Source organism: Pezoporus wallicus, unplaced genomic scaffold, assembly GCF_028554395.1.
Source record: "Pezoporus wallicus isolate ANWC-B61680 ecotype Strahan unplaced genomic scaffold, APGP_CSIRO_Pwel_v1 contig_5785, whole genome shotgun sequence".
Classification (NCBI taxonomy): Eukaryota; Metazoa; Chordata; class Aves; order Psittaciformes; family Psittacidae; genus Pezoporus; species Pezoporus wallicus.
Window position 1 is genome coordinate 5,595,714 of NW_026641150.1, and position 27,421 is coordinate 5,623,134.

Below are 27,421 nucleotides of genomic sequence, written 5' to 3' on the forward strand. Positions count from 1 at the left end.
CTGTAATGTTTATCAAATATAAGAGGAATGAGGAATTAAAGCCACAGGTCACTGACTGGAGGGTAAAGATAATACCTCATGGCATTCAACTCATTGATGGAGGAAATATGAAAGCTGAGGGACTGGCTTTTTTAGTCATAACTGGCAAATTTAAGTTGCTGAGTTCCACCATACAGAATAAAAGAATGAATAATGCTATGTAATTTTAAAATGTTTTTTCAGATATTTATTTGGCCTTGCAAAACAGCCAAGTCAGCCATATATCACTCTCCATATTTTAGACTAGGAAGATTTATAGACCCAGTTAAAATTTATTCACCAGTGTTTTACAAATACTTTAGGTGGTTATTTGCCCAATAGCAGAATCAGACTGCTAGCCCAGCAAGTATGTTTTCAAATAATTCAGGCTAAACTGTAGAGATAACATTCAGTGTTTTTATTTGTTCATTATTGCAATGAAAATGTTCACCTGCATTATCCAAGAACAAAGAAGGCACCAGTTAACAAGGGCAAGTGTTAGCATTTAGGATTTTGCTGTAGTTCTTTACTCGACCTTTGCTCAAAATGCTCTGTTGCCTGAACCCTCGTTGAATGTAGGGTATGACAAGCAAAATGGGGCAGTGTCAGCAGAAACTGCTTTCTCTGAATCCCTGAAGGTCTTCCTCTGCTGCACCAAGGCTTCCTCTGGTTGTAACAAATTCCCACTAGAAAGCAGGAATATGGGGTGAGACCTCTGGATGGATCTGATGATGGATGGGGCAGTCAGGATCAGCTGTTTTGGACAAGTACAATGTACCTAATGGAAAGGGGCTTCCTAGAGCTGCACCCTATAAGCCATCAAAGAATTACACTGCGGGGAAACCTCTACCCTTACAAGAGAGCAACAGGTCTAACTGGTCTGTTCTGCCAAGGATTTGGCTACATCTGTAAAGCAATCCATGGCCAGCTTCCAGTAAACAAGGTTTCTCACCGACTGACATGAAATTCTGGACCTGCTGTGCTGTTGCTAGTGTTAGACAATACCTAATTGTCATTTTGCTTCTGTTTGCTCACAGGGCAAAATCTCCAGAGCTTCGTAAGCATTGCTAACAGCTTTTGCCAGAACATACGTATCATATGAAATTAAAACTGCTCTCAATAAAATAGATATGGCAAGTACACAGCTGCTGTGAACCAGTATTGCCATCCCTCTCCTGAGCCACACCAGATGCTGGCTTATATCTGGAGGAGAAAACCATGGCATGGAGCTTAGGCATGTGCTTAGAGCAACCTGCTTGCTTTATGTTATCCTCCCTCATCTGGGAAGGTCCCAGATAGCAAACTGGAAATCTATTCTCTCATCCCTATCAGTGCCTGGTTTCTGAGGCAATTCTGGCTTGTCGCGATGAGGGAAGCAGGCAGTAAACATTGTGGCTCTGTGCCACCTTTCCCTGCAATGAGGTAACGTAAAAAAACCCTGGTGTCACAAGGATTTATCTAATGAAAACAGTTTGGAAACCTAAAGGTAACACCACCACATGTTGTAACTCCTGCCAACAGAGTACTTAACAGCTCCAAGTTACACTTGGAACTTCATTAATATCATTATCAACAAGCAGTGAAGATGCTATTTCTCAAAAAGATGGGAACCACCTGGAATAAGGAGAAGAAAGCTCAAGTACTACCATCAGGGTGGTACTTCAAGACACATATCCACAGGCAGGGAAGAGTGACATTATGGAAAGAGAAGACAGGCTAAAACTTAAATCTATAGCTGTGGCTTAGTTATCAGATGGAGAATAGCACAAACATACCCCCCACATTCATTCACACAATGATTAGTTGCTTGGGAAAGAAGTAATTCAGGCAGAGTGCCAGCTTGTTCCATGGACTCCACAGAAGAAAGATTGCACATGTTTATTTTGATACAGTCTATTCCCAGTGGACACAAAGCTTGCACTGTAAAATTCATCTGGCACTGATCACCTTATCCTGCACTGGAAATGTTTCATTACCAAATTAAACTACTACTTTTTCATGTGGGTGAGGTTGGTTTCAGTCCTTCCTGCCCTACTGCTCATAAGGATACGCTACAAAATGACTGACACTCAAACATAAGTAATCAGTTGTTGATTTCCCACCGAGTTGCCATGAGGTCAGCTAATCTCAGTTCCTACAAATCAGCCTGACATTTAACGAGAATTTTTAATCATATTCGTTTAACACAGTTGAATTAAATCAGAGACAAATTGTTTTTAGAGGTCCTGATACGCGCCTGGGGAAGCCTGATGAGAAATTGCAGTGCTTGTGCTCCTCTAGCTCTGTGTTGGGCAGCTGTGGGGGAAAGACTGGGCTTTTCCTCCACTTCCTTCTCCAGCACAGTGGGGTGTCTGTGTCTACCACCCATGGGTCTGCTTGGGGTATTCAGCCACTTCTCTTGTACAGGGCATGCTCAGCCCTCCCTTGGACCTCACGCTCAGACCACTTAGGATGCTGATATAATACCACCAGCAGAAGAAGAGATGATGATATTGCACTTGGTGAACAATCCTCTCACAGAAAGGAGACGGGCAAGGGTTGCAGGGAAAATTGGGACACTGGGAAGAAACATCTTGAACTACCTTCTGGCCTGTGGGCAAACCTTCCCCAACAACTGTTATCTTTGTGAAGAGGGAAGAAAAAGAGCAACAGAGTGGAGGGGAGACATGTTCCTGTGCCTTCCAGACACATCATTCAACCTCCAGTGCCATCTCTTGGCATTGTGGTTGGACATGGTGCTGTCCCATGAGTGCTCTACAAATGGCTTTGATGGGCACGAGCTAACATTGGGGAGCACCACTCTTAGCTTGGCACTAGCAGCTCTACCCTCTTCTTCTCAGGAAGGGCAGAGCTCTGGAATGAAGTAAACCATACTAGCAAGTAAAATATTTCCCTTCCAAGCCTTTCTGGGGGAAAACAGAAAGATTAGCAAATGGTAAGTGGCAGAAGAGGTCACAGAGTAACAGGGAAGAGGTGACCGTCTGACCATTTTAAACACATTAGTGCACATTTCTGTGATGTGGAGAGGGCTATGACATGAAGGATTTGTAGAAATACAAATCAGAATAAATCAACAGATTAACAGATACATCAAATGAACTGTACCTCTTCATCTTATTTTTCAGGTGTAAACCTATGAACTGTTACAAGAAAACGCTGGAGTCCATATCTAAATGCAATGCAATCCCACCTTTAGCAATCAAAATTGATTTATCAAAAAGTAAATAGAGTAGCCTTAAGAAAACTTAAGAAAAGCTGGTAAAAAAATCACAGTCCTGACGACACACATTGCTATTTGAGAACGGACTGTGACTTTTCAGTGGGAGAATGACAGTCTGCAGTTACCATGAATCATGTCATTCTGCGATTATTGTGGGAATTACTGTTTTAACAAGTAAAGGAAAAATCCAGTAACATGGTAAGTGTCCAGCTTTAGATTATTTTTGTCAGTGTGCAGCTTAGTCTTCCTGCATTCAGTAGAATACTATCTTTTGTTAAACGACATAAAAGGTTGTTAGAGGTTTCCAAAAAAGAAAAAAAACTTTTTGAGAAGATAGCGGCTTCTCCATGTTTCATACATACATGTACAATGAATCTTTAGATGGTAACAGGCTTAAAGCAAAACAGACATTAAAACATAATCCAAATGCAGATAATGAAAATGATGGAATTTGACATAAATTAATGCTCCATTCTTCTGAGCAAGGGATGGCAGGAAGATGCTCACAGGTAATGCAGCTGAGCGTTATGAGATCATGATGAAGAGAAGTAAAGGCTCACAGCACATTCAGGTTTTATTCTTTACAGTATTTCCAGTCAGTGGGAAGAGGTATTCTTTTCCGCATATCAGAAACCTTGCAGCTACTACTGTGTGCTCTTAGCTTCCCCCATCTAACTCTGGTGCTGGCTGATTTTTAGGATGTGCAGTCTACAGACGCTCTACAGATGTGGTGCAATTTGCATCAGTGTAAGTCAGGAGCGACGTCAGCAGTGCCGTGCTGGAGCATGGCCAGGATAAGTGAGAGGCGTCCTTTATCTCTAGCTTGTGAGCAACACGTAAAGTTTGTGTGATGCTACGGATCTCTCATGAAGATCAGTACATACTTGCTCATTATCTTCCTTCTTGTTGTTGTTATTATTATTACTATTATTACGGAATGACTAAAGCCATTCAGACTTCAGTGAACAGGCTGAGTGAATCCCTGTGTTCAAGTGCTGCTCTGCTCTCCCCTCGCACGGCTGGAAACAGAAAGGCAAACAAATTAAGCTAACATTAATCAGCAAAGACTGCCATCTGTATAACTCGGAGCACTTCTCTGCGTGCCCGTCCCCTTCCAGCAATGCTAAACAGGATTAGCCTTCCGTGGGTGGATGGGGAAAGTAGGTCAGTTTGGTAACATTGCTGCGTGCAATGAACAGAGGAAGATGTGACTGCAGTGGTCTGCTGGCAGCCCTCTCACCTTCTGTATGAGCCATGGAGACAAAGCACTTGGGCTTGTCATGGGGCACATGAGGTTGCTCAGACTACTGCATCCCTACTTGACAACATGTGCCATTTGTAGAAGCAGGGGGTTTGCAAAGCCTGGCCAGTGTGCTGGAGTTAATGGGTGCATTTCAATGACGAAACTGAGGCATGGGGCAGCTAAAGGCTTAGTCATTACTGGTTTGTGCACAGCCAAATATTTGTCAAAGCTTATGCATGAGCAAAGTGGCAAGGGATGGTAAATCATCCGCTGGAGGTACTGTCTTTCTGTATTGACTTTGTTGGGTTTGTAGGAGTGGTGGCAGGAAAGCCAAAACTCAGTGGAAGTTGACACTTGCAGGGCATGTCAAAGGCAACAAAAAGGAGCCAGTGGCATGCTGTGGTGATGAAGACAGCCAACTGCACCATGGACAGGAGCACAGCCTGAACAAGGGAAGTGATTATGCCCCTTGACTCAACAATTGTTAGACCACATCCTGCGTGATGTGTCCAGGCTTGGGCCCCCCAGCACAGAAAATATAGAGATTAACTGGAGGAAGCAAAGAGCATTCAGTGTGGTCCAGGTTGGTGCACTTGCCTCGTGAGGAGGGGCTGGGGTAGCTGGGCTGGTTCAGTCTGAAAAAGACATGGCACTGGGGACACCTAACAGTCCCTCCACTGCCTACAAGGGATCAGTGAGGTGCCAGAGCTGACTCTTCATGGTGGTGCAGGATGGGAGAGTGAGAAATAATGGGAGTAAACTGAAAATGGAGGTAGGAAACACTTCTCCATCCTGTGACATCCCCATCCTTGGAGGCTTGCAAGACGTGACTGGGCAAAGCCCTAAGCAGCCTGGTCTGATCTCAGATCTGGCCCTGCTTTGAGCAGGAGGATGGACTGGAAATCTTCAGAGATCATTTCCAACCTGAATTGTCCTTTGATTCTGGTTCTGCTGAGCTGGCTTCCACTGGCAACACACATGCTCCTAAGCATATCAGTCCCCTAAACTAGTTCTTATATATGTTACTGAAATCTATTTTATTATGCTCTTGCTCTTCCGTGATACACATAGCCTGTGCACTCTCTCCTACACTGACATCCCTCCTGCTTTATAAACTTGCCACCTAAGAGAAAAGAATGCAAGATATACATCTTAGCTTGTATGTTTATATGCCAGGAGTCTATCATGTCACTTTTAGATGTTAATTCAAAAAAAAAGTATGGTCACTTTATGACAGAATTAGCAAAAGTAGAAAAAGAAAAATGACTCCCATAAGAATGGCCCATGACTGCAAGACCTGTTATTCTTCTCTCTTTACTTCTCATATTCTTAATCTGTTTTAGGTATTTATAAAACTTTGATCCTCATCATATCAGAACTCCCAAATGTACAAAGACTTTAACACATGCTTAACTCTATACTGCTATAAGAAGTCCCTCACGTATGTGTATCTTCTCAAAAATCCAGACCGAAATGTGGAGGTAGAGCTGCAAGGATTATTTTGTAAGCATGAGCTCTAAAATCTTCCCTTGAAAATGGTCACAGTTATGAAAGTATTCTCAGTTGTAAGAATCAAAGTTTATTTGCTTCTGCAAATATTTGAATAAGTACAATAATATAACATCTGACCTATGATCTTTTGATGGTCAATGCTCAGCCAGCACAGGCAAACTGGCAGAACATGCAAGTATAACACTATAAAGATTTATTTGTCAAAAACTCAAGGACTGCTGTTTTGTTTGGCACGAACTACCTGGGAAACACCAACAGAAGCAGAAAATCAAAGTCACTCTCCTTTTTTTTTTTTCTGGCTGTTCGATGGGACTATTGTCAAAGTCACTCTCCTTTTTTTTTTTTCTGGCAGCAATAGTCTTGACAAGATCCTTTTAATCCCTTCCATCCAATTAAACAGGCTATCGTGGCAGTATAAAGCAAGATGTCCAGGAACTGGCATAGGTTTGTCTCATTCCCCCACATTCATTTACTTGTTAACCATTTATGGCTTTTTAATAAAGCTCTGGGCCTAGGAATAATTTTGCAAACAGCAAAAATACTGACACCAGAAAGGAATTCTGATTTTTTTTTCACAGTGCTGCCAAATTAAATGTCAAAAGGATTGTCCTCTCTTAGTACCCTTGCCTTCTCCCTGCCTCGATGGGACCTAGCCTTGCCTCTTCAATCAGCATGAATTGGTGGGCCCAGTTCCAAGGAGTGGACTGGGACTTGAGCCAGGCAGTGAAGGTTCTCCTCAACCTTCTCCATCCTTATGGGCATCCCAGCATGGTGACACCCACTGGGGCTCAGCTGCTCTGCCATTGATGTGGGCTGGAGGTGGGAGGTGTGGGGAGAAACATGACCATCCCTGCAGAGAGCCTACAAGAAGCAACAACTTCTCTGCACAGTACAAGAGGCAAAGCTGTGGCCTAAATCTGGTGCTGTATAGGGGAAAAAAAATCCCTTTACAATATAAAGAAATAAATACAGATATCAACACCAATAATCCCATCACTTTTGTGTTAACAGCTTGATAACATATCTGCTTATAACTCACACACCACACTAAATTTTCTGCTCTATGGTAACTATCATATTCCTGTCAGCAGAACTAAATATTAAATCATCTGGGGAGATGAATCATCAAAAGCTGTTTTGGGGAGATATTTTAAAATGGACATTTGTTGTCATTTAATTTTGAGAACTTGCTGTATCTCTCTTTTCAGAAGTGACCCTGCAAGCCTATAGACACTGCAAGACCATACAGACTATTGCTCTGTACAGCTTGCTATCTCCCTTGCAGGTGAATCATGTAACCTACATGGCTTTCAGGTCATTTCTGACAAGACCAGGGCAGGAAGGTGCAGTCAGATCAGGGTTTGTCTGGGTACCACCAAGACTAAAGACACTGGGAAGCCAGAGACACACAACCTGCATGGCTCTTTGTGGATGAATGCTCTCCACTTGCAGTTCCCCAATTTTGTGTCTGATTCCATAGATCTGCCAAGAGTTCAGACACAGCAGCAGACCAAGATTACACCTGCATTTTGCATGATCTCAAACGTTTATGCCCTTGAATCCTTCCTATCCTAGTCTGAGCCACACTCCAGCTGTGGTGCCGGAACATTCCCACTGATGTGTGAAGTACCGCTCTTGTCAGCCTTTCAGTGCTATCAGTGGCTCCCATTTTTACAGTGATAAAGTTTCTCCAGTGTGATGTAAAATTCAAATCAGGTTTTACGAAATTAATCTCTAGGGAAAAAGGATAATTATTCAAGAGCTTCGTTAGTACTTTGCAATCTTAATTACGATAATTATATTTTTGTAGCTAATATTACTGAACTCCTGCTTTTAAATCCCATTAATGAGCATTTTTAATCCTTCTCCTACTGGGCCAACAAAGCCATAATGTTGAACTTTATATTTACATAGGGCACTGTTTTTAATAAAAATGATGCACTGTTTACTTAGGATTTCCATTCCCTTTTATCTGCACTTTGAAGGTGCACCTTCTCCCAAAGCACAAGATATGAAGAAAAGCAAAGATTAATTCAGCAGCTTGGGCTCGATTTCTCTTCCTGGCAACAAGAGAGCACAGGCCTTGCACTAGGCTGGTAGCTGCCTGTGGATATTGGCTACCATCAGGGATGCCTCTGACACTTCCGCTTCCTCTGAAGTACAGATTTAAAGCCCTTTTCATGAACAGCCCAAGGGTTGAACTCCACCTGCTCTGGCTCCCTAGAGAATCATAGAATCATAGAAGCAACTAGGCTGGAAAAGACCTTTAAGATGATCATCTCCCACCATTACCCCAGGACTGCCAAGACTACCACTAAACCATGTCACTGAGGGCATCTACACAGTTTTTGAACACTTCCAGGGACAGTGATTCCATCACTTCCCTGGGAAGCCTATGTGGACTTTGACAACACTGTGCACACCTTGTAAATGGGTAGAGGGGTTGGAACTAGATGATCTTAAGGTCCTTTCCAACACAAACCATCCTATGATTCTATTCTATGGTCAGGGTCAGGGGGAAAGGTGGCAGCTGGAGAAAAAGGTCAAAAGAAATCTCAATGAAAAAGAAACGCTTAAGTTCACAAACTCTTTATCTGGTATGCAAGCAGGTAAAGGCACCTCCCCTACCAGTTACTGGAAATCTTGAAAATTGCCAGCAAGTGACACCAGTGTAAGCGATCTATTCTGAGCACAGTTTATAATTCCTGATAGAGTAGAATTTGCCGTTGTGTCCTACACTATAAACCACCCACCATCACCTAGATGCAATGGACCAGTGGAAATTTTTTATGAGTCTTTTTGCAGCCAAAAATTTTACATTTACTAGCACAGAGAGTAAAAGATCAAAGAGGGAAGAGCATACAAATTCAGATATCTCAATAAAGAAATTGAAACAATAAAGCATATATTGAATATTATCTGCCCATTAATCTCTGGAGTAAATTCAGAAAACTAATTAAAAGCTTCTACACAGATAAATGATAAGCTTCTTTATTCAATGAGCTCAACATATGAACAAACAGAGGTTTGTGTTGATATCATCTTTATTAGCAGTTGCATTAAAGCAAATGATTTTTGCTTTGCTACTGGGAATACAGTGATTCAAAAAACAAAATGTTCAGAGATGAAAAATTCAAACCTTTACTGTACTGAGCACATCACATGCCTGTTCTTTTTTTTTTTTTAGGTAATGATAACTCTTATGGGTCAGCACAACTGAAAAATAAGACATGAAGAAGGGAAAGCAAACCCAAAGCATGTACAGAAGCAGGAAAACGCTCTTCATAATCATTCTCCAGTGGAGTCCAGCTTTAAAGGGAGATACTGCCCGCATGGGAAATGCCCTAATTCATCAGTTCTTACTGCACCTCATCTCACTTGTTCTGCTACTGGCTTCAACAGTCGCAGGGGATTTTGTCTGAATTTTACAGGGAGGCTTTTGCCTCCTCAACCGTAATTGACAGGTGTTCTATTTTTGTGGTGCAACACCGCTGCCTTGCATGATGTGGCGTGGCAGTGCTGCATGGGAGCTTGCAAAGCAGGCAGCCTTGCTCTCCCTTGGTGCTCTAGGAACAGCCCCTGTCCTGGGCATCCCTTTAGATGGGTGTGACTTGAAAAGGGGGATCCTGAGAAATAGTTAAGATAATAAATTTTATAGCTTAGCCTGTGTGTTCAATTTAAATGCAGAGCCTGAACTAATCAGTCTCAACCCATAGTCAGTCCTGAATCTGATTATTTAGGATAAATTAAAACTGATCTGGCTCCAGAATTCAGGTATCCTCCTAGGGATCCTACAAAAGGAAATAACTTGAAAAACTCAATTTTTTTTGTCCATAGTGCATTCCAGTGACTGACGGCTGATTAGCCTAAAAGTAAGTCTAAACTGATGAAATGGGGAAATGAGAGAGAACTATAACTGCTTTTGTTTGTATCTTTTATTCATACACCAGCATCTTTCTACTTAACATTGTACATTAAACTCTCCCTATTGGCCAAAATGAAACAGATATTTAAAAAAATCTCAGGCTAATGTCCTCTTGCACACAGGTTAAATGCACGATATAGTCTAGAGAGTGTAAAATGCACTTCAATTTTAGCATGTTCACTCAACTGTGGCATTTCAGAAAAGTCATTGAAAGCCCCAAAGCAAACTATCAAATCATGCCTCTGCCAGATATTAACTTTGAAAAGAAAAAATTGAGACACTCTTGAAAACCACAGTGAAATACTGATGTGCTGATTCACCTCATGCTTATGTACTGTGTGACTCAGAACTGCAAAATAATATCTCTTCTGTGCCAAATGATATTGGTAGGAAAGCATCTTTTGCCTATGATGGGTGCTGCTTTCCATTCTGAATGTGCATTTTTCCTTTCCACTTGCAAGAAAATTTGCTGTCAGAAAGTCAAGATGACTTTCTGTTTTATTCGCCATCTGTGTCAAACATCGATGCAGCCACACTAAGTGTGTGTTTATGTCCCAAAAGGCCTGAGTTGTTGCACACTGTTACCTACCTTTCATAATTGCTAGGGTAAAAACTAGGAGAGGGAAAAAAGCCCTGACATGATTTTAGATCTCTCTCATGCTGAACCACATTTTATTTCAAAGAGAGTGCCATGGCCATTACTAGACCACTACATACGGAAAAATGGGACTTGAGCCCTCTATGTATCATGAATTCTGCAAGTCTAAAAAAGTCAGGATTAACTGTCCTGCAGAAAGTAAGGTATTTTACATCCCATTTATTCTGTAGCCAGTACCGTGACTGCAGATCTTGTAGGCATATCTGAGCTGGCTTTAAGCAAGTAGTGAAGCATCAGTGCAGCTCACTGTAGGTCTGCTAGTTTACATATTTACCCAGTGTCGCCAAATAAAGGTTGTTTAGAGCAGCTCAATGTCGGGGGAAAAAAATGGAAAAAGAGAAAGAGGAGAAAAGAAAGAGAAGCAGTTGGCAGGGAGCTGAGACTGGGGTTGGGTCAGGTTCTCTGGCTCACAGCCTGATGTGAAGCAGCTGAGAGAGGTAAATCACAGGGCTATGGGTTGAGATGAGGAGAAAAGGGCTTCTAAAATCCACACAAAGCCAGGGATTCTGAAGGCAGTTCTGGGGACCCCAGGAAGAAGGCTGTTTTTCATGGGATTGACTGGGATGTTTGGTGACAGATATGCTATTGCTGCTCCTTGTCTGGTGGGTTTAAAGCAGTCTGAAGGGTGGCTCTAGAAACTATAGCAACTTTAGTGTCTGCAGAACAGACATAAAATTATGGAAACTGTGCCAAAAGTAGTATAAAAATGGGTATCACAGCACTTCAATTTAAACGACATCGTCCTACTGCCACACTGTTTTGGGGGTATTTGGGTCTGGGGATTTTTGCTTTTAAACAGGAAAATATTTGGCTCCCTGTGGGTGGCTTTATCCTCCCTTATCCTCTTCCCTTTAGATACTTCAAAAGGCAAGCTCCTGAGAAAACTTTTCTACTGGTTCTTATTGTTTCCTACTTGAAGTGAAAAAAGTACATGATGTTAAATCTGAACACCAAGACTTTGTGAATGTGTAAACTTCAGAACTCTAAACCTTTCAGCCTGTGCCAATGTAAACCACCTAAAGTGCAGAGAATTAAGTACACTTTATCCTCTCTGACCATGATTGAACATGTTCCAGTCCTCCTAAACTCTGCAGCAGGGAGTCTCTCAAGTCCCCCAAAGCAGAGCGGGGCTTTTTCAAATGGGCATGAGAAAAAGAGGGAGATCCTCATCCAAGTATCTGTTCCAAGTCTTTAGCTCGCTCTTTGGAAACACTCATCTTGCTCTTTCTAACCACCTCACTCTCAAGGACATGGGTCAGGAAAAAAAATATCAAAACAGAACACCATAGCAAAGTGAAATGCTCCACTATCCCTAAATTCTGAAAAAAAGAAAGCACAGAAATTTTAATAAGCAGTTTTACAGTGCCATTGGGGTCTGTCTGTGTCACCCATCCTTTCCAGTGTTGCTCCATTAATGTCTAACTGACTTGTTTTCTAGAAAAACAGGTATATTGGTCCAACCTCTGGAAGCCAAAACGGATAAGATGTGCATTTTGGGAACCAAGTTACGGGCTTTCTGTCCCTCAGGCAGCAACAGCCTCTCCCTGCCCTGCTTCTCTCCCTGCCCAAGGTACCCTGGGCCAGCACTCTCTCCCCTCAAAAGAAACCATCCCTAGGGCCATGGCACCCCACTGCCTTCCTCCTGCAGAAGCACACACCATCTCCACTCGCCTTCATCGTACTGGATCCCGTGCCTGGGTCAGAGGCTATGTGTTGCCTTAAATAACCTCTTGTGCATTGGAGCTGGATATTTGGGAGCACGTGAGCGCTGCTACACCAGCCACAGCCTGATGAACATGTTGGCCATGAGGAACTGGCATCTGGCTGCCTCTTGGGCGACCAAAAGCATTTAAGCTGATGTTAGTCAAGAGAAGCTGGAGCAGAAAGCCATCAAAAGGCTGGCATTCTTAGATTTGCTCTTATCTCTTTATCACTCAGAAACATTTTACTGGAATGAACTGCAATGCAGTTGCAGCTGTGATTCAGTTGGTCCACTGTCTAGTTCTGAGCTATTTTAAAACTGGCATTGTCCTGAGAAATAATGAGGAGTCTTAAACTATACTGTGAAACACGCAGTAAATGTTCAGCTGGATAAAGAGCGAGGAGTGAAATGTGAGATAATGTTTTTCCTGATATATTTTCTCTCTCTCTCTTCATGGAAATACTGATGTAAAGGATAGTAATATTGCTACTGAATTCTGACCTGCGTGGCTATAAAGATACATTAGTTGCATCAGTCCAGGAGACAGTTCTCTCAATCTTGCTTCCTCTGCAAATGCAGTTATCTTGCTCCGGCACTTTGCAAAATCCTCAAAATTACTATTAAATTAAATACTTTTAATTTATGGAGGATTTCAGCTGAACTCATATTTCTGTGCCACTAGTTATCATGTATTTTACTGACTCTGGGAAAAACATTAATAAATTGCTCTAAATGAACTCCCACCTGCTCCCCCTGAACTGGGGATGGGTGTCATCAGTCACACTCTAACCTGAGAAGGTTATATTTCCCTTGGATTCATCATTAATCTCATTTCAAACTGTGAATTTCTGAATGGGCTCAGAGCAACGTTTACAAGCACAGGGTTTTAAAGTTAGTGGTGGCAGCGTAATTAGCCTGAATACGTGGATGGATTTTCAGAGGTCTTCTGTGATTTTAAACAATTCCCCTTTTGCAATGCAAAAGTCAGTTTGTTTCTTTAGTTAGGCCTATTTGCTTGTTTATTTATTTATTCCAGAAGCAGTAATTACACTGGTTAGCTTTTAGGTGAGTATCAGACAGTGAACACAGTGGAGGTCTGCGTAAGTATCAGTCAAAACACAGGTAGTGATAAATCACTGGAACTGAAACACTCTGTGGATGCTTGGAAGGGTAGTTAGTCAGATGGGTAAACATGGATTTAAGTGCTGACCTGTTGACATCCAAAACTGAAAATATTGACCTTGATATGCAGTGCTGGCCTTTGGTGTGCCATCATACGGCAAAAAGATCTGCAAGGGTCTGATACAAATAAGTTATGTCCCAAAACGCATTCTGAGGAGGACTACAGTAGTAGAGAAGGCAGGTGAGGTGTTTTGCATGCTGACAAGGCATTCTTACTACCACCTCAAAACAGCGTTATTTCACAGACGACTCAACAAAAGTGGATGTTCCCATTTCATTAATGTTCCATCCTCCATTTGCCAAACCCAACGCAAATCTTGGCAAAAGAAGATATTTCATGAAGTTATGTGGTCCGACTTAAGGTATTAATCTTCACCGTGACACAGATTATTAGAAACCCAATGATATGTGGAATGTTTTATGATGTGCTTTCATGCTGATAAATAGCTAATCACCATATATTTGTGACAACAGAGCATTACAGGGAGCAGTGATATGAAAAACATCATTGGTCCTTTTATGCCCTCTGCATAATGACCTATCATCTGCAGTGCTTAACTTTGCAGTCTTGCTTTCAAAAACACACACACAAAAAAAGTCATTATGAGAATCCTAACATTTGTCAAAGCCTCCTTTCTGGTCTTTTTGTGCTGTTGTTTTCTTTTTGTCCGTAAAAGTGCATTACATGCCATTCAATAGCTGGTAATTGTATGTGTATTGAATTAAAGCATTGATTTTAATTTTCAAAGTCAACCTCACTCTCTTTTAGCTGAATCAATTACTTTGTTCATGAGAAAAACACCGGTACTGGACTTCACATACAGGATCAGAGCTCAGGCAGCTTGGCCTCAGGGGTATTTTCTTCTACTCTCTTTCTGAAACACCGAAAGGTTCTAACTTGCCTATTACCCAGAAAAAAGAAAGATAATATATCTCCGAATGGCTAGCACAGCTCCTAAATACATAGCTAGCTTTCAGCTAGCTTGTGTTGCTTTTCAGTTCCTGGCTGCTAGAATGACTTTCAATCATACAGGTAAGAAGTAACAGGCTGGGAAAAGCTTGGATGAGAAACCTTGGAAGAAAATCCAGGTGCTGCTAGGAATTGCACCGATTATGCCATGGATTGCAATCTATCTTTGAGTCAATGGCAAGGTGCATTAAGAAGGCTCCCAGGCAAACAGAGGCTCTCTGACCCTTTCTGCTGTATTATCCTGTTCACAGATGAAGACACTTTTCCTTCTCTAGCCTTCTCCTGAGGAACTGAACTGTAGACTGAAGCAGTCACTCTCATGTGGAAACCATGGGAAGTAAAACCAATAAAAAAAGGGGGATCATAGGTTGTCATCCCAAAGAAGCATTCAAAAAAAGACTGAAGCTCTGTGCCAAATTTCAGAAGATAGGTTTCTTTTCCTTCTCTCTAAAAACCCAACCACCACAAAGCCAAGACTCTGACTTGTTCCTCTTACCATGCATTTGAAGACATCTGCTGTTTCCTTATTTTTAAACTACCAAACCTACTGTCTTGGGCTCAATTCGGATTTTTTCCCTCCCTGGAGTGTATGAAGCTATTTAACCTGCCCTCCTTAACTGCTCATACCCCTTCATTTGTGGCATCGCCCCATCCAGATGTGGTACTGGGGAAATACCATTTGCTTACCAGCATCCTCCAGCACTTTAACTGCGATGGAGAAATGAGGCCAGTGTCTGTTCTCACTCACTTTAGTGAGGAACGACAGTAAGTCCTTTGAAATGAGTGGAGCTAACGCTCTTGTAAAACTGACCTGAAATTGAGACTCAGAAATACTCTAAAGTGAAGCTGGAACGACCAAGTGCAGCAGTGGCTTCCCTTTTATACAGAGATTTCCTGCTAAAGCAGAGTCATTGTTTGGATGAGGAGTCTGCCTGCTCTGCACAGATCCAGCCGCCCTGCATGCTGAAGGTGTGATGGAGTCGGAATTTGGCTGAAGATTTTTTCATAGAGTATAGAACCAACTTGGTTGGAAAAGACCTTTAAGATCATCAAGTCCAACCTTTACCACAGGACTGCGTAGTAGCCTGAACAAAGAAAATCCCTGCAGAGTTTATTTTAATATTGTGTCTTGTTTCCTCTGCACCTCAAGATTCTATAGACATGCCACAGCTTTTCCTTGTTTCTTTATCTAGCAATTCAGTCAAATACAGCATTAGGACTTAATTCAATTCAAATTTTATATTTCAACCCCCCCCCCCAAAAAAAAAAAAACCAAAGAAGCAAACACTCAGAAAGATGTGGCTGATGTTCTATCTCATGCGTTTTTGCAGTTCTGTCAGTTTATGTGAAGAAAATGCTAGTCCATGTTCCTGCACTAAGACCCGTGGCTGTTTTTGCAGCACTGCATTAAAATGTGCTTTCTCTGAGGCATAATAAAAATATTACAGTAGAGACATACATCATCTTTTGGATGCCATGTTATGCAATGAAATTTTTCATGGTACGCTTGGTTTGTATTTGTCCCAAGTAAGTGAAAGTGAGAATGTGCACTGACCTGCTCCAAAGCAATTGTATTAGCCACCAAAAATGCAGAAGACCACATTCATCAATTTGATTCTGTGCAGCACAGTGTTTATTATTTAGACAATAAACTGTAGAAGAAAATAAAGAGTAAATCCATTTCATTCATGTCTGGCTGCCCTATTGCCGTGCTATTACTTAACAAGAGAAGTAAATACAGAGATATATGCACAGGACTTTACTCTGTCTGGACATGATGTCTGTATTACTGACCACTTTCTGGTTTTGATTCTTATTTTAGCCAAACTCTCTACAGACTTTACAAGTAGAGTATGTTGATTTCTTGTTACTTTTTCCAGTCTTAGCTGCTGTTAAACTGCTTCCATTTCAATGTGATAAAGCTGGTTCGTGAGCTTGATGCCTGCTTGAGGGGTAGCAGCTTTTCTACCAAGGAAGGGAGCAATCAATGCAGTATCTTCTCTGTATAGCTTTTATTCATTAATAAATTTATTCCTGTAAAAACTGAGGATGGATGGAGGAAAGGGGATCATGCACACATTTATATATTCCTTAAAACCAGAATTTGGGAACCTGATACTAATTAGAGCCTAAAATCAGGATTTTTCAAGAAGTGATGCTCCTTGTAATTCAAAGGTGAAACTTAAAACAAAGTTTAGAATTGTTATTATGCTAAAAAATAGCAGGGTGATGGCAGATCTTCATGTGGGGCTGAAAGAATCATAATTAGCGGCCTCTATGCAAGGGCAATCACGAAGAATTTAGGGAATTAGCACCCTCTTCAAGGAAGAAAGCACTGGCTGCCCTGGGATGATGCGGATTTTGTACATGTTTCTTTTGTTACCAAGATTACACAAGCTTTCCAGCCTTGTCTTTGCAAAAATATTAAAAGATCTTAAATGGGCTTTACCCTAGAGAGACAGAATCCAAAATGCTGTTACTCAAATAAAGTGATGAATGGGATGCCTATATATCATTTATTTCCTCTTGGAATTGGTGACCTTCCATCAGTCAGTAGTTTCCTTCACACTCCCTCACTTGTGAATTATACGTTAATCAAGAGTACAATGGAAACAGCTGCATTCATCTATCTCCTCAGGGTGGATTATGGATGTTAAAGTTGTAATGAGCTTTCTTTTAGTCCAGTTTTGACCTCAATTCTGACTTTACTAGCAAAAATTTCTCATGTGAGTTCATGCAAAACGTATTTGGAAATATACTGGGATGTGGAAACATAAGTTACGAAGCAGGAGTAGTCTAAAAAGTAAGAGTATCTTCTTGCTTTTAATTGCTCTATTTTAGTGAAATGGGGTATGTGCAAAATAATTTAGACTGAGAATCTTTAAATTATTATTTCTTTTTTTTTTACTTGGCTTTAAAGGTATTAATGTCTATTTCTGAAAGGTTAGTTGTTTCTAGAGATCCTAAATCCCGGAATTTACAAACCCAGTATGACGGCCATGTGTGGCTGATGTGATTAGAGAAGTCGTTAAGGGAAAAAAGAGTTTTCCTGCACTGTGCTGACATGCTGCCTCCTAAAGTCTGGTCCTGGTTTTGCCACACTGAATTACTTTGATGCTACTTTTTCATACTTAACAGTGCAGAGGAATGAATATTTCAGCGTATCGCTCTGTTTTGCAGAACCTTATCTTAGTATGTGGGACTTCCCCTTGAAGGGGATGCAATGTATCCACTGAAAGTACTTATTTTCAAAACATAACGCTGCACAATAGCAGTGAATGGAGTACCAGGAAAAATTATTCTCTTACAGTTGATAATACTAGTGGTAACAATGAAAGAATTATTCTCATTATAAAGAAGAGTTGATCTGAAAGGTAAAGAGAAGTGGTAATTAATTTCCTTTAATAGTCACACTGGGATCTCCTGTAGTGTGCAATCTGATGTTAATATTACATTTTCCCCCCTATAATTAATGTTCATGTTCTGTTCCTGGGGGACTCTTCTCCACTATCCTCAGCATTGTCATTACTTAAGCATGCACAAGCAACTTTAGCACCTTGGTAGCTGCAATAGCTAATCTAACCAATGCTTCCCTTGCCCATATCTTCTGTCCTGTCAGGTGGGTGGTAAATGCTATCACTGGAACATGCAACCTCAGGAGAGCTGGGGAATTCTGATATATTTTTTTCCCCATTTTGGAGGAATGCAAAGTTTTAAGGAAAAAGGGAGAAATTAAGTCCATTCTGCCTGTCCTGCTTTCTTGAGCCTTGTGATTCAGGGATAAGGACCTTATGGAGGTGCTGAACCTACTTGCCAGTGCAAGGCTGAGCCACAGCAGAGTGAGAAAGGAAGCCCTTGGATTTCGGAGAAGCTTGCAGCTCTCATGCCAGCCACAGAGGGCATGGGCAGCAAATGAAGCCAGGACAGAAGCAACATGTCCTGGGCTCGTCTGGGTGCCAGTCTCTGGTGTAAATCAGAGCCTGTTTGAAGTATCTGTCCTATGCACCAAGGACCAATCAACATCTGAATTACTCAGACATCCTCTGACTAAGCCAAGCTGGATGTTCCTTAGCTACAAACAGACATGACTCTTCTCAGAAAGAAAAAATTCTGAGAGATGACTTGTTTCTTAACAGAAAGAGCAAAAGAGCAAAAAGCTCAAGAAGGTCTAGGAAGCTGAAAGTTCTCTGACATTGTACCACTTTCCCCAGAGTATTTTTTTTTTTTTTAATTTAATTTAGGGCTCCTGCAGGACAAAGGTGACACAGAAACAATTCTTTTTCCTTTACCCTTAAACTTCCTGCAGTGCAATACTGATGGGCATTCATCATGCCTTAGAACATTATGGAGAATGACTCTCAACAGACAAGTCAGAAAAGAGGGAACACACAAAGAGCTCAAATATGTACATTCTGTTTCTGTAGGATAGCAGGGATAAATGCTTAGGAGAACACAGTATTGCTGGGACCTAACTCAAGTCACAGAAATGCAAATGTATGTATGTATTTATTTAATTTTAAGGCATGTTATCTTGAACCACTGCGCAAGAAGTTCCCAAACCAAAACGTTTCCAGAAGTGCTTTGTCTCCCTCTGCTCTACCCACCATGGCTGCCACCACTGCCCAATCCAAATGCCCAGCCTTAGGTGCACCCTTCCAGCTCTTCACATGCATGCAAGCAGGTTGGCCTTTGCTCTGACTTGGAAACTTTTGCTTTGGCATTACTAAAAAGGGGACAGTTGCATCACGATAGCATGCACCTATGACAGCACCTTTAAGAGCTGAGAAATGGGCTTAGCTGAATGGTGGTCTGGCTCTTTGCTTTCATATGGGCTCCTTGGATAGCAAAAGCTTTTTCTGGAGCAGCCAAGAAAACTAAAGAAACCCTGAGACTCACTTTCTCCATCTCCTCCCTCTGACCTTCCCTACCCTCATTTTTTTTTCTCAGCACAAGGAAGAATGAACAAGTGAAAGGCAGAAGCAATCCTGTGTTCACAAACTTTCCTCCCTAATTCCACACTTAACTTTACACCAGCCATCCTGAGCCAAGGATATTTCACTATATGACTTCTGTTACAAAAGTGTAGCCTAACCAGAGATTTAAATTTTCTGGAAATGTCTGTACATATAAAATGTAACAGATTTTCCTTTTTTTTTTTTTTTTTCCACTTAGGGGAAAACTGAAATATCTGCATCTTTCACTTTAATCTTATTTTTATTTACTTCTGTATGAATAAGAACTCTATTATGCCTAATTTTGTTAGTGTATATGGGCTTCTGCCAGATATGTATCTGAGAAAAATGAAAAAAATCCTCGCTTTTGAACAGCATCAAAAATGCCCAATATTAAAGACAGAGCTGTAATGCACACAAAGTACTTCTTGACATTTCTTGCTAGTTGACATATCTCTCAAGCAGTAAAATGACTAAGTAAATAACTACAAAGATGGAAATCCAGAGCACCATCATTACTGACCCATTAACAAGATTTATGGAATGGCTTTAAACTGAAAGAGGGTAGATTTAGATTAGATACTAGGAAAAAAATCTTCACTATGAGGGTGGTGAGACACAGGCGTAGGTTACCCAGAGAAGCAGTGTTCAAGGCCAGGTTGGATGGGGCTTTGAGCAATCTGATCTAGTGGAAGGTGTCCCTGCACATGGCAGTGGGCTGGAGATAGATGAGCTTTAACGTTCCTTCCAACCCGAAACATTCTATGATTCATTTCATAATTCAGAGGAACAATGTAAGCAGACTTAAGTCTATAATGCAAAACCCATACAGTACAAACATATCGCTACTACATATTTCTAGAAGAAATGTTAGGAAAATAAACATCCATATGCATGATACAGCTGACAGCATAGTGACTTAACAGTACACTAATAGAAAACAATTTACTTTATGGAAAATATTTTGAAGGGTGAAATTTCAGCATTAAGCATTGCACATTTTTCTGCTCATTCCAATGAAAGGTCTTTCTCAAATATATTCAATTCAAGCTTACTCCAAGTTTTCCAACCTTGTAATGAAAAAAGACAAAAAAAAAGACAGAATGGAGAGCAGAGATTAATTTTTTTGCTTAAGGTTTCCAGATACTCACACAGTCAGGCTTTGTACATTTAAACAGAGGTTAGGTGAAATGTTATTTATGAAATATGAATTGAGATGACTACCGAATAGATGATAGAATCTTCTACCTGAAAAATGCTATATTTTGGTTAAAAATACCCAAGGCCAGAGATATTTTGTGTCTCTTTCAAAGAAATCTTTGGGACAATGGTTTTATAAAAAACTGGAATGCATCATGTTTTTCTGGAATAATTCAGATTTTCTGACTTTTTCAGTGGAAAATAGCACCTGGGAAGATACATATATATTCCAGATTTCATATTAGAAGTGTCTCACTTGCAATAACTCATAAGCTACTTGCAGGCAGTGTTTACTGGTGTAGGTGTTTCCCAGAATAAAAGCTCCTGAACAACCTGTTGCTTCTTCCCCGGCATTGAGTAATCATCACTTAAGACTTTGATCCAGGAGGTGATGTGGGCTCAAAGATCAGCAAGGGATGGTGGTCTTCCAAGAGGTGGCTCGTACCTTTCAACCAGAAAGCTTTTGTGGGCCTTCTTCCCCAGAGTTGTAAGAGATGCTGAGGTGGCAACCAGACCCATAATTTCCAGGAAGAGAGTCATAGTAAAGCCATATAGTTTTGCTGTTTTATACCTGGCCTCCGCGGCATGACTGGAGAGCTGCTACTAGCGTTTCTGTGGGTGCCCAATCCCCAGGTTCAATCAGGGAAATGGTCCCTCTGAGTGAGAGGACCATTCAGAGCAAGGCAGGTCTGAATACTGCTCTTAAACAAACTGAAGAAAATAATACATTAACATTTCCACTTACTTACACTGAGAATACATCCCTTTCTCTCCAAAAACCTCATATCATGGTGCTATTTAAAATACATAGTGGCAGCACAGCGTGCAGCTGCATAGCAGTGTGGTTCTTCCCTCCACAGGGGAGCCTGTGCCTTGAGATACACACACCCTGCTCTTATCAAAGATTTATTTCTAATTAAGGAGTAACTGAAGCCCTTTTTAACACCTGTATTGTATGGATTTAATATGCTAACATGTAAACCTGTCTCAAATATATAATCCTAAAAATGTTTTACTTTCTTGGTACTCTTAAGTAGTTAGTCCTGCTAATTTAACTCCATCAGGCTGAAAGGCATTAAATGAAATGCCTGGAAGGAATTAATTTAAGTGCTTATCAAAGACTGGTAATATCAGTTTCTACTGGTAAGTAAAATGAATGTATGTGAACTGGAATCAGATACATCGATTCAGGTCTATTGTGAAAACATAGCTTGGAGATAAATAGTACTACAATTATTTGCCCAGGAAAATGTGCATCATCCTAATGGAACTGCTCTAATAACCCTGACTAAACTAACTGCACTCCCGCTTTCTCAAATGCAGTGCCAAAATACCAACAATAGCATGACGTATACATCTGTTTTTGAGGTGCCCATTTTACAATGAGGCACTGAGAAAAAAACAACACCTTTATCCACAAACACTTCTTGAGTCCTATGTGCAGTTACTGTTGTACTTCTGCATAAAGAAAACTAGAAAATAACATAGGACAATGTTCAGGGCCTGTTCTTGGGCTACAGTTAAAAGGCAAAATAAAACACACTTTGGCTATGCCCTACTGGCATTTTCAAAGGACAAGCTTCATATCATAAACAAAGCTCATGTCTGCTGCTGAGCTGCTTCCCAGAGCATCATTCTGTCTTAGGAGTTCATGGCTCAAAGACAGCACAGGCTGTCCAGCATGGCCACTTATACAAGTTTGGGAATGGCATTAGCTGGTGACTGGCTTTGGAAAAGCTGGAGCTGAAGAGCTTTGGCTGGATCATCCAGACCACATGGGTTTGATTTAGGCTAGGTTGATATTTATTTATTCTGGAGATGAGTTGCTGAAGTCTGTTAATGGTATGGCTGGAACTGAGGTTGGGACTAAGGACTGATGGGCATGAAAAGCAAGCGTTAGCTTTATAAAGCTCAGCAGAGCATAAGCACAGTAATGCATGCCCAGCTATAAGGCTGGATGGGAATAATGTGCTTTAGGTTATGTTAATCTGAGGTTTAATGGCTTGGGGTAGAAACAGAGTTTGGACTCAAAGAGCTGTGTTACCTACTGGACCTCATACAACTTAACTGATATCCCAGTTACAGACAACGGAAAAACCCTACCACAGGCCTCCCTGTGCAAACGCAAGACTATGCTTTAGCCTGGGCCAATATGTAGGCTTCCTCATCACTCACCCTTGTGCAGCATAAACTCTTAACTTTGATTTTCGACTGTGGGGACTCTTCTTGCTGAGACACAGGATTTTTCAAGGGCTATTATTAGCTTACCAAAATGCAACTGCTGTTGATATGAAAAGTTTTGATATAAAACCAGGACAAAGTGACCTGAAAACAAGTACAGATTCACAATCTTGCCAAATATATGTGTTCTGTCAAGGCATATCATGCATGAGCCATGCGCATGCAGAAGCTAATGAGGATTTGCATGCAAGTAGCTCAGGAATGATACTATTAAAGGCAGTAGGCCTACATTAAGAAAGCAGAAAGGAACTATTCCTTGAGACTGTGTCTCTGCTACTGAAGAAAACAGTGTTTGGTCAGTGACTTGATCCCTCTGAGTGAATGAGGGAAGCATCAGTCACTGAAATGGAGAGTCAAGCAGGTTAAGCTTTCCATGTTTTGTTATATTTGTATGCAACATATGCTCATCAGCAAAGATTTTAGGGTTCTTGCCTGTCTTCTGCTGTCTTCTCAACCCTACAAACAACAGCTCTGGCTGGAGCATCACAGGTGCTGGAACAAAGCCTTTTTTGTGTTGGGTCCTGCACAAGTGTCCATGTTGTAGTGGGAATGACAATGAGCAATGTCAGAAAGCCCTGTAGGCCCATTGAGCTGGACTGAGCATAAATGCCAGCAGAGCAAATGGCTTGTGAACAACCCCAGAGTAGATCTGAGCTGCTAGAGTATAGCAGGGATGAGGGTGAGTGTTAGAGGTAGGACTAAAGGATGGTGTTGTTTAAACCAGGACAAATGGGGTGGTGGGCAGCAGTGGCTTCAAGAGTGTTAACTGGAAGACCGTGCGAGTTCAGCAGGGCTGGATGGCGGCAGCTGGCTGTGGGGCTGAAGAGCAGGTAGTTATTTGTACTGTGAGCAAGGGCATGGGAACTTCTTTTGATGTTCAAGTTAGGTTTAGATATGCAACTGAGATAGAAGTCTCCTATCTGACTGGATCTGTAGGGTGGGGACAAAGCCTGGGGAAGAATGAGCCAATTACTGAGGATTAATTGTGGCTGTGAAGGGGGGGTGCTTCAGTTTTTGAAGTCTCTCCTAAAACCCAAATGAAATGACCTTCTCTAAGTGCCTTGAGGGAATCTGCTGCTATCCTACCACTTTACACAATACAATAATTAAACTACTGAAATCCTGTTTCTCCTAACCTCAACCGAATTTAAGCCACTAAAACTCAGTGAAACAGCTACCTCTGAACAGAGGTTGCTAGCCCTCACTGCAGCCCAACAGGCCCTGCTAGCTAGACCAACAGACTGAGCACCTCAGTTCTGCCTGGTTTTTAGGTGTAACCACCATCCTAAGCCTAATCCTATATTTAATTATCACCTGAAGACTCCTCCCAGTTAAAAAAGTAAATGTAAACTGCTTGTCTCTTGCCTCATCTACCTCTCCACCTACAGATGTTGTAGGAGACAGCAGCAAACTGAACTGCTCATCCCTGCAATTCTTAATACTGAGCCCCACTCCATGTATATCCACAGACTTCCTTACCTGTCCTGCAGCAGCCTGCATGGGGCCAAAATTCAGCTTACAGCATTTGGTCCTGTCAGCACCCCCTTCATACCAGCATTCTGGCCTTGTGCAATCCAGGCATACTTCTCAGTATTTCCACATCTAAAATCTGACCGTATCGCTTATCGCAAACACTGTGTAAAAGTTGCCCAACATCTCCTTTCCTCCACAGCTGGCTGTCAGCCTCTGCACCTACAGCTCCAAGAGCTAGGCTTCAAGTGGCAATAAACCTAGGTTTTCCTCTCGTCATCTAGTATTGAACTATATCCCAGTGATCTCTTGTACCAATAAACTGAACTCTCCTGCCCCTGTGATTGCTAGCAATAGCCTGAATGTTAATCCTAGTTTTAATTTTCTCTACCCTAAGGCCAAGCAGAAGAAGTTGGTTTATGTGGAGAAAAGGGCTGAGGGTAGCTTTGAGTGTGGTATGCCATATTGACTTGGGTGCATCTTGCCACCAGCATTTGGGTCCAGAGGGTTACGCTGGGCGCTACAAGACATGCATGGTGAGGGTATTACTGTCTCCGCTGGGTGGGGACCATACAGCTATTGGTATAGCTGTGGTCAGGATTAGGAAGAGCAGAGACCAAAGAGCTAAATTCATTATGTCCTGCAAGTTCTTCTGTTCCAGGAAGATACATATACTGTTAAGTATATACAGGATATACTGTTGCCTGGTTATGGCTATGTGTAGAACATAAAAGAGGTTTTCAACTTTTTTTATATAGCCCCTTTCTCTCTCTTCTCTAGAAAAACATCAAATAAATGTCACTCCATTTTTCACTTATTGGAGAATTCCCTTGAAAAAGCCTCAGCTCTTATAATTCGTGGTGAGGTGGGTGCCTGGTGCTGCCTGACTGCACTGCTATACAGCAGTACTGCTTTGCTTCAGGAGGCTCCCATGCAGGTTCCCCATCAGTCCTGCACCGACATTCCCAGCTCCTCCCAGCCTCTCTAATGATACAGTAGGTGTTACAATCAAACTCTGAGGGTCTGGGTAGCCACCTTTATATCTTGTTTGAGCCCTGTCTGCCACATTAACTAGCTTTCTGGCAGCGTGCTGGCTATGTTTAGATGTGTAGAGATGGGAGAGTGCAAAGCCAATTTTCCTGCTTTGGGGCTGTGCAGAAGTTCCCCATTCAGGATGTCCCACACAGAGAGCAGACTGCCTGCAGGTCAGTGAACCATCGCTGTTTGAGCTGCTGTACTGCACATTTGACTGAAACTTTTGGTTCTGAAGGAGCTATATTTTTCTGGCACGTTTCTAGGAAAGTAGATTCTCAGTTTGCTGCCAGGTAGGAATGAAGAGTTGAGTTTTTAAGAGCACCGAGTGGCATATTAGCAAGTGTAAACGCATCCAAAAACTGATAGAGGACTATATTTCTACTTCTGATTCGCTGTTCTGTGCCAAATAACACTTTCTCAGTCATCTTTTCTTCCTCAAAGAGAACAGGTTGCGACAGATTGAAGTCTTCTCCCCTGCTATGTCAGGAGCCTTTATGTGACAATTACAACCTCATTTTTGTTTTACAATCAGCTGAAGCCAGTTCAAAACAGCACGTCACCTCACACATGAAATAGCATTGCTTTATGTGACGGGGACTGGAATTTGGCAGGAGCGTTTCCTCATTTGCAGTCTGCTTTTTTCTATCTCAACGTTTTATACTCAACGCAGAGTAACTTGAGTTTTGAAGTCAGTCAGGCTTATCTGGAGGAGTGACTCATCTAGGGCACGCGGAGTAGCCAGCTCCTGCATGCTCTGAAATGTTACGCAGTGGAGGAGGAGAAATATTACAGTTCTGCGAAGGGGGAAGACCTCAGACCTTCCAGATAAAAGCTGTGATATTTATCAGCGGCTCCATAGGCAGTGAGCCTCGCGGTCAGCGGGAAGTTTCTTTATCTCCTTACATTCCATAGTGACTGCCTTTCCTCTTGCACCCAGCTCATGTGCCATAGGCAAGGCTGCTCCCGAAATTCAAAGATAAGCCGACTGTCTGAGTGTGAGTCCTCACATCAGTGGATCCTGCTGATCTAATCAATGACACCATGTTTCTAGCTTGTTTGGGATTGTTTTTGTACGCCTATAGAATAGCAATTAGCCAAGAGCAGGTCTAAATGCTTCAGTGTTCAGAGAGATTCAGGCCTTCCCTGACCATTCCCTTTTCTACATCATCTATTAGACCTATGAAAACAACACAACATTTCCCATTAGTAATCCCTTTCACTTGTGATTCTTTTTTCTGTGGCCAGAGGAGATGAAGTGTGCAATCACGGCACAGAAACCTCTCCAGAGCAACCACAACCATAATATTTCATCTGCCAAAACTGCTACCACCATGAATTCAAGAAACATGGCCCTAAGCCCATTCACCTTTCCCAATTTCTTAATTGTTCCTGCTTCTTTCCTGGTTGCTGACTTTTCAATACGTTTGTCTTCTAAAATCAAACGCACAAAACCATGGCGTTCCGAGACACGACAGGACCCATGTCAAGGATGACTGTAGGCAGAGGCTGGCAGCTGTGACTGGCTGTAAGGCAGCACTAGCAGCAAGCAGCTCCACGCCACCTTTACTCCTAAATCCTAAAATAACAGCAATGTTAAAGGTGTGGAACAAATCACTGCAGATGTGAGCCACATAATTCTCTACTGAATCCAGATCCAAAAAGAAGCATTTGCAGATAATAAATGAAGCTTTTTGAACAGTAAAACCAATACCAGCTGATGTCCTACTGACCTCTGTCAGAAAGCTCTTGTGTAGGTTCTCTGCTCTCTGCAGGGACAACTATCACCACAAAAGTAGAAGAGATTTAGCAGTTTCAAGACCTTTACCCTTTTCTCAAACTTAACTAATTGCCTTGGCTCAAAAGACAGCCAGGAAAGAACACAACCAGACAGACACACATCACCACCAAATAATCCTTATTTCCACAAGAAATTCATTGTTGTTGTTACTTCAATACCCAAACCAGGCAGGCTGCAAAAACTGGATCCTGTAAGGATTAACAAACTAGTAAGTTAGAGGTAACAAGGTCTAACTTGTATACATCTGGCTTGTGATTCATCCCACCTAACTTCAGGTCTCTACAGTACAGATACT

At 41.7% G+C, this 27,421-nt stretch overlaps 1 protein-coding gene across 7 annotated transcripts in view; it reads right to left on the minus strand.

The window, feature by feature from the left end:
• Positions 1 to 27,421, minus strand: part of NPAS2 (neuronal PAS domain protein 2) — a 104,723-nt gene that overhangs the window by 55,263 nt on the left and 22,039 nt on the right. The window contains exon 1 of one of the 7 annotated variants that reach the window (XM_057422225.1): positions 2,121 to 2,141. The exons of 5 other annotated variants lie outside the window; for them this stretch is intronic. In XM_057422225.1, coding sequence (XP_057278208.1) covers positions 2,121 to 2,131 — 11 coding nt within the window. In that variant the 5' untranslated portion in view covers positions 2,132 to 2,141. Of the gene's footprint in view, positions 1 to 1,825; positions 2,082 to 2,120; positions 2,142 to 27,421 lie in introns of those variants that run through there. One more of the 7 variants, XM_057422226.1, reaches the window with a different exon arrangement.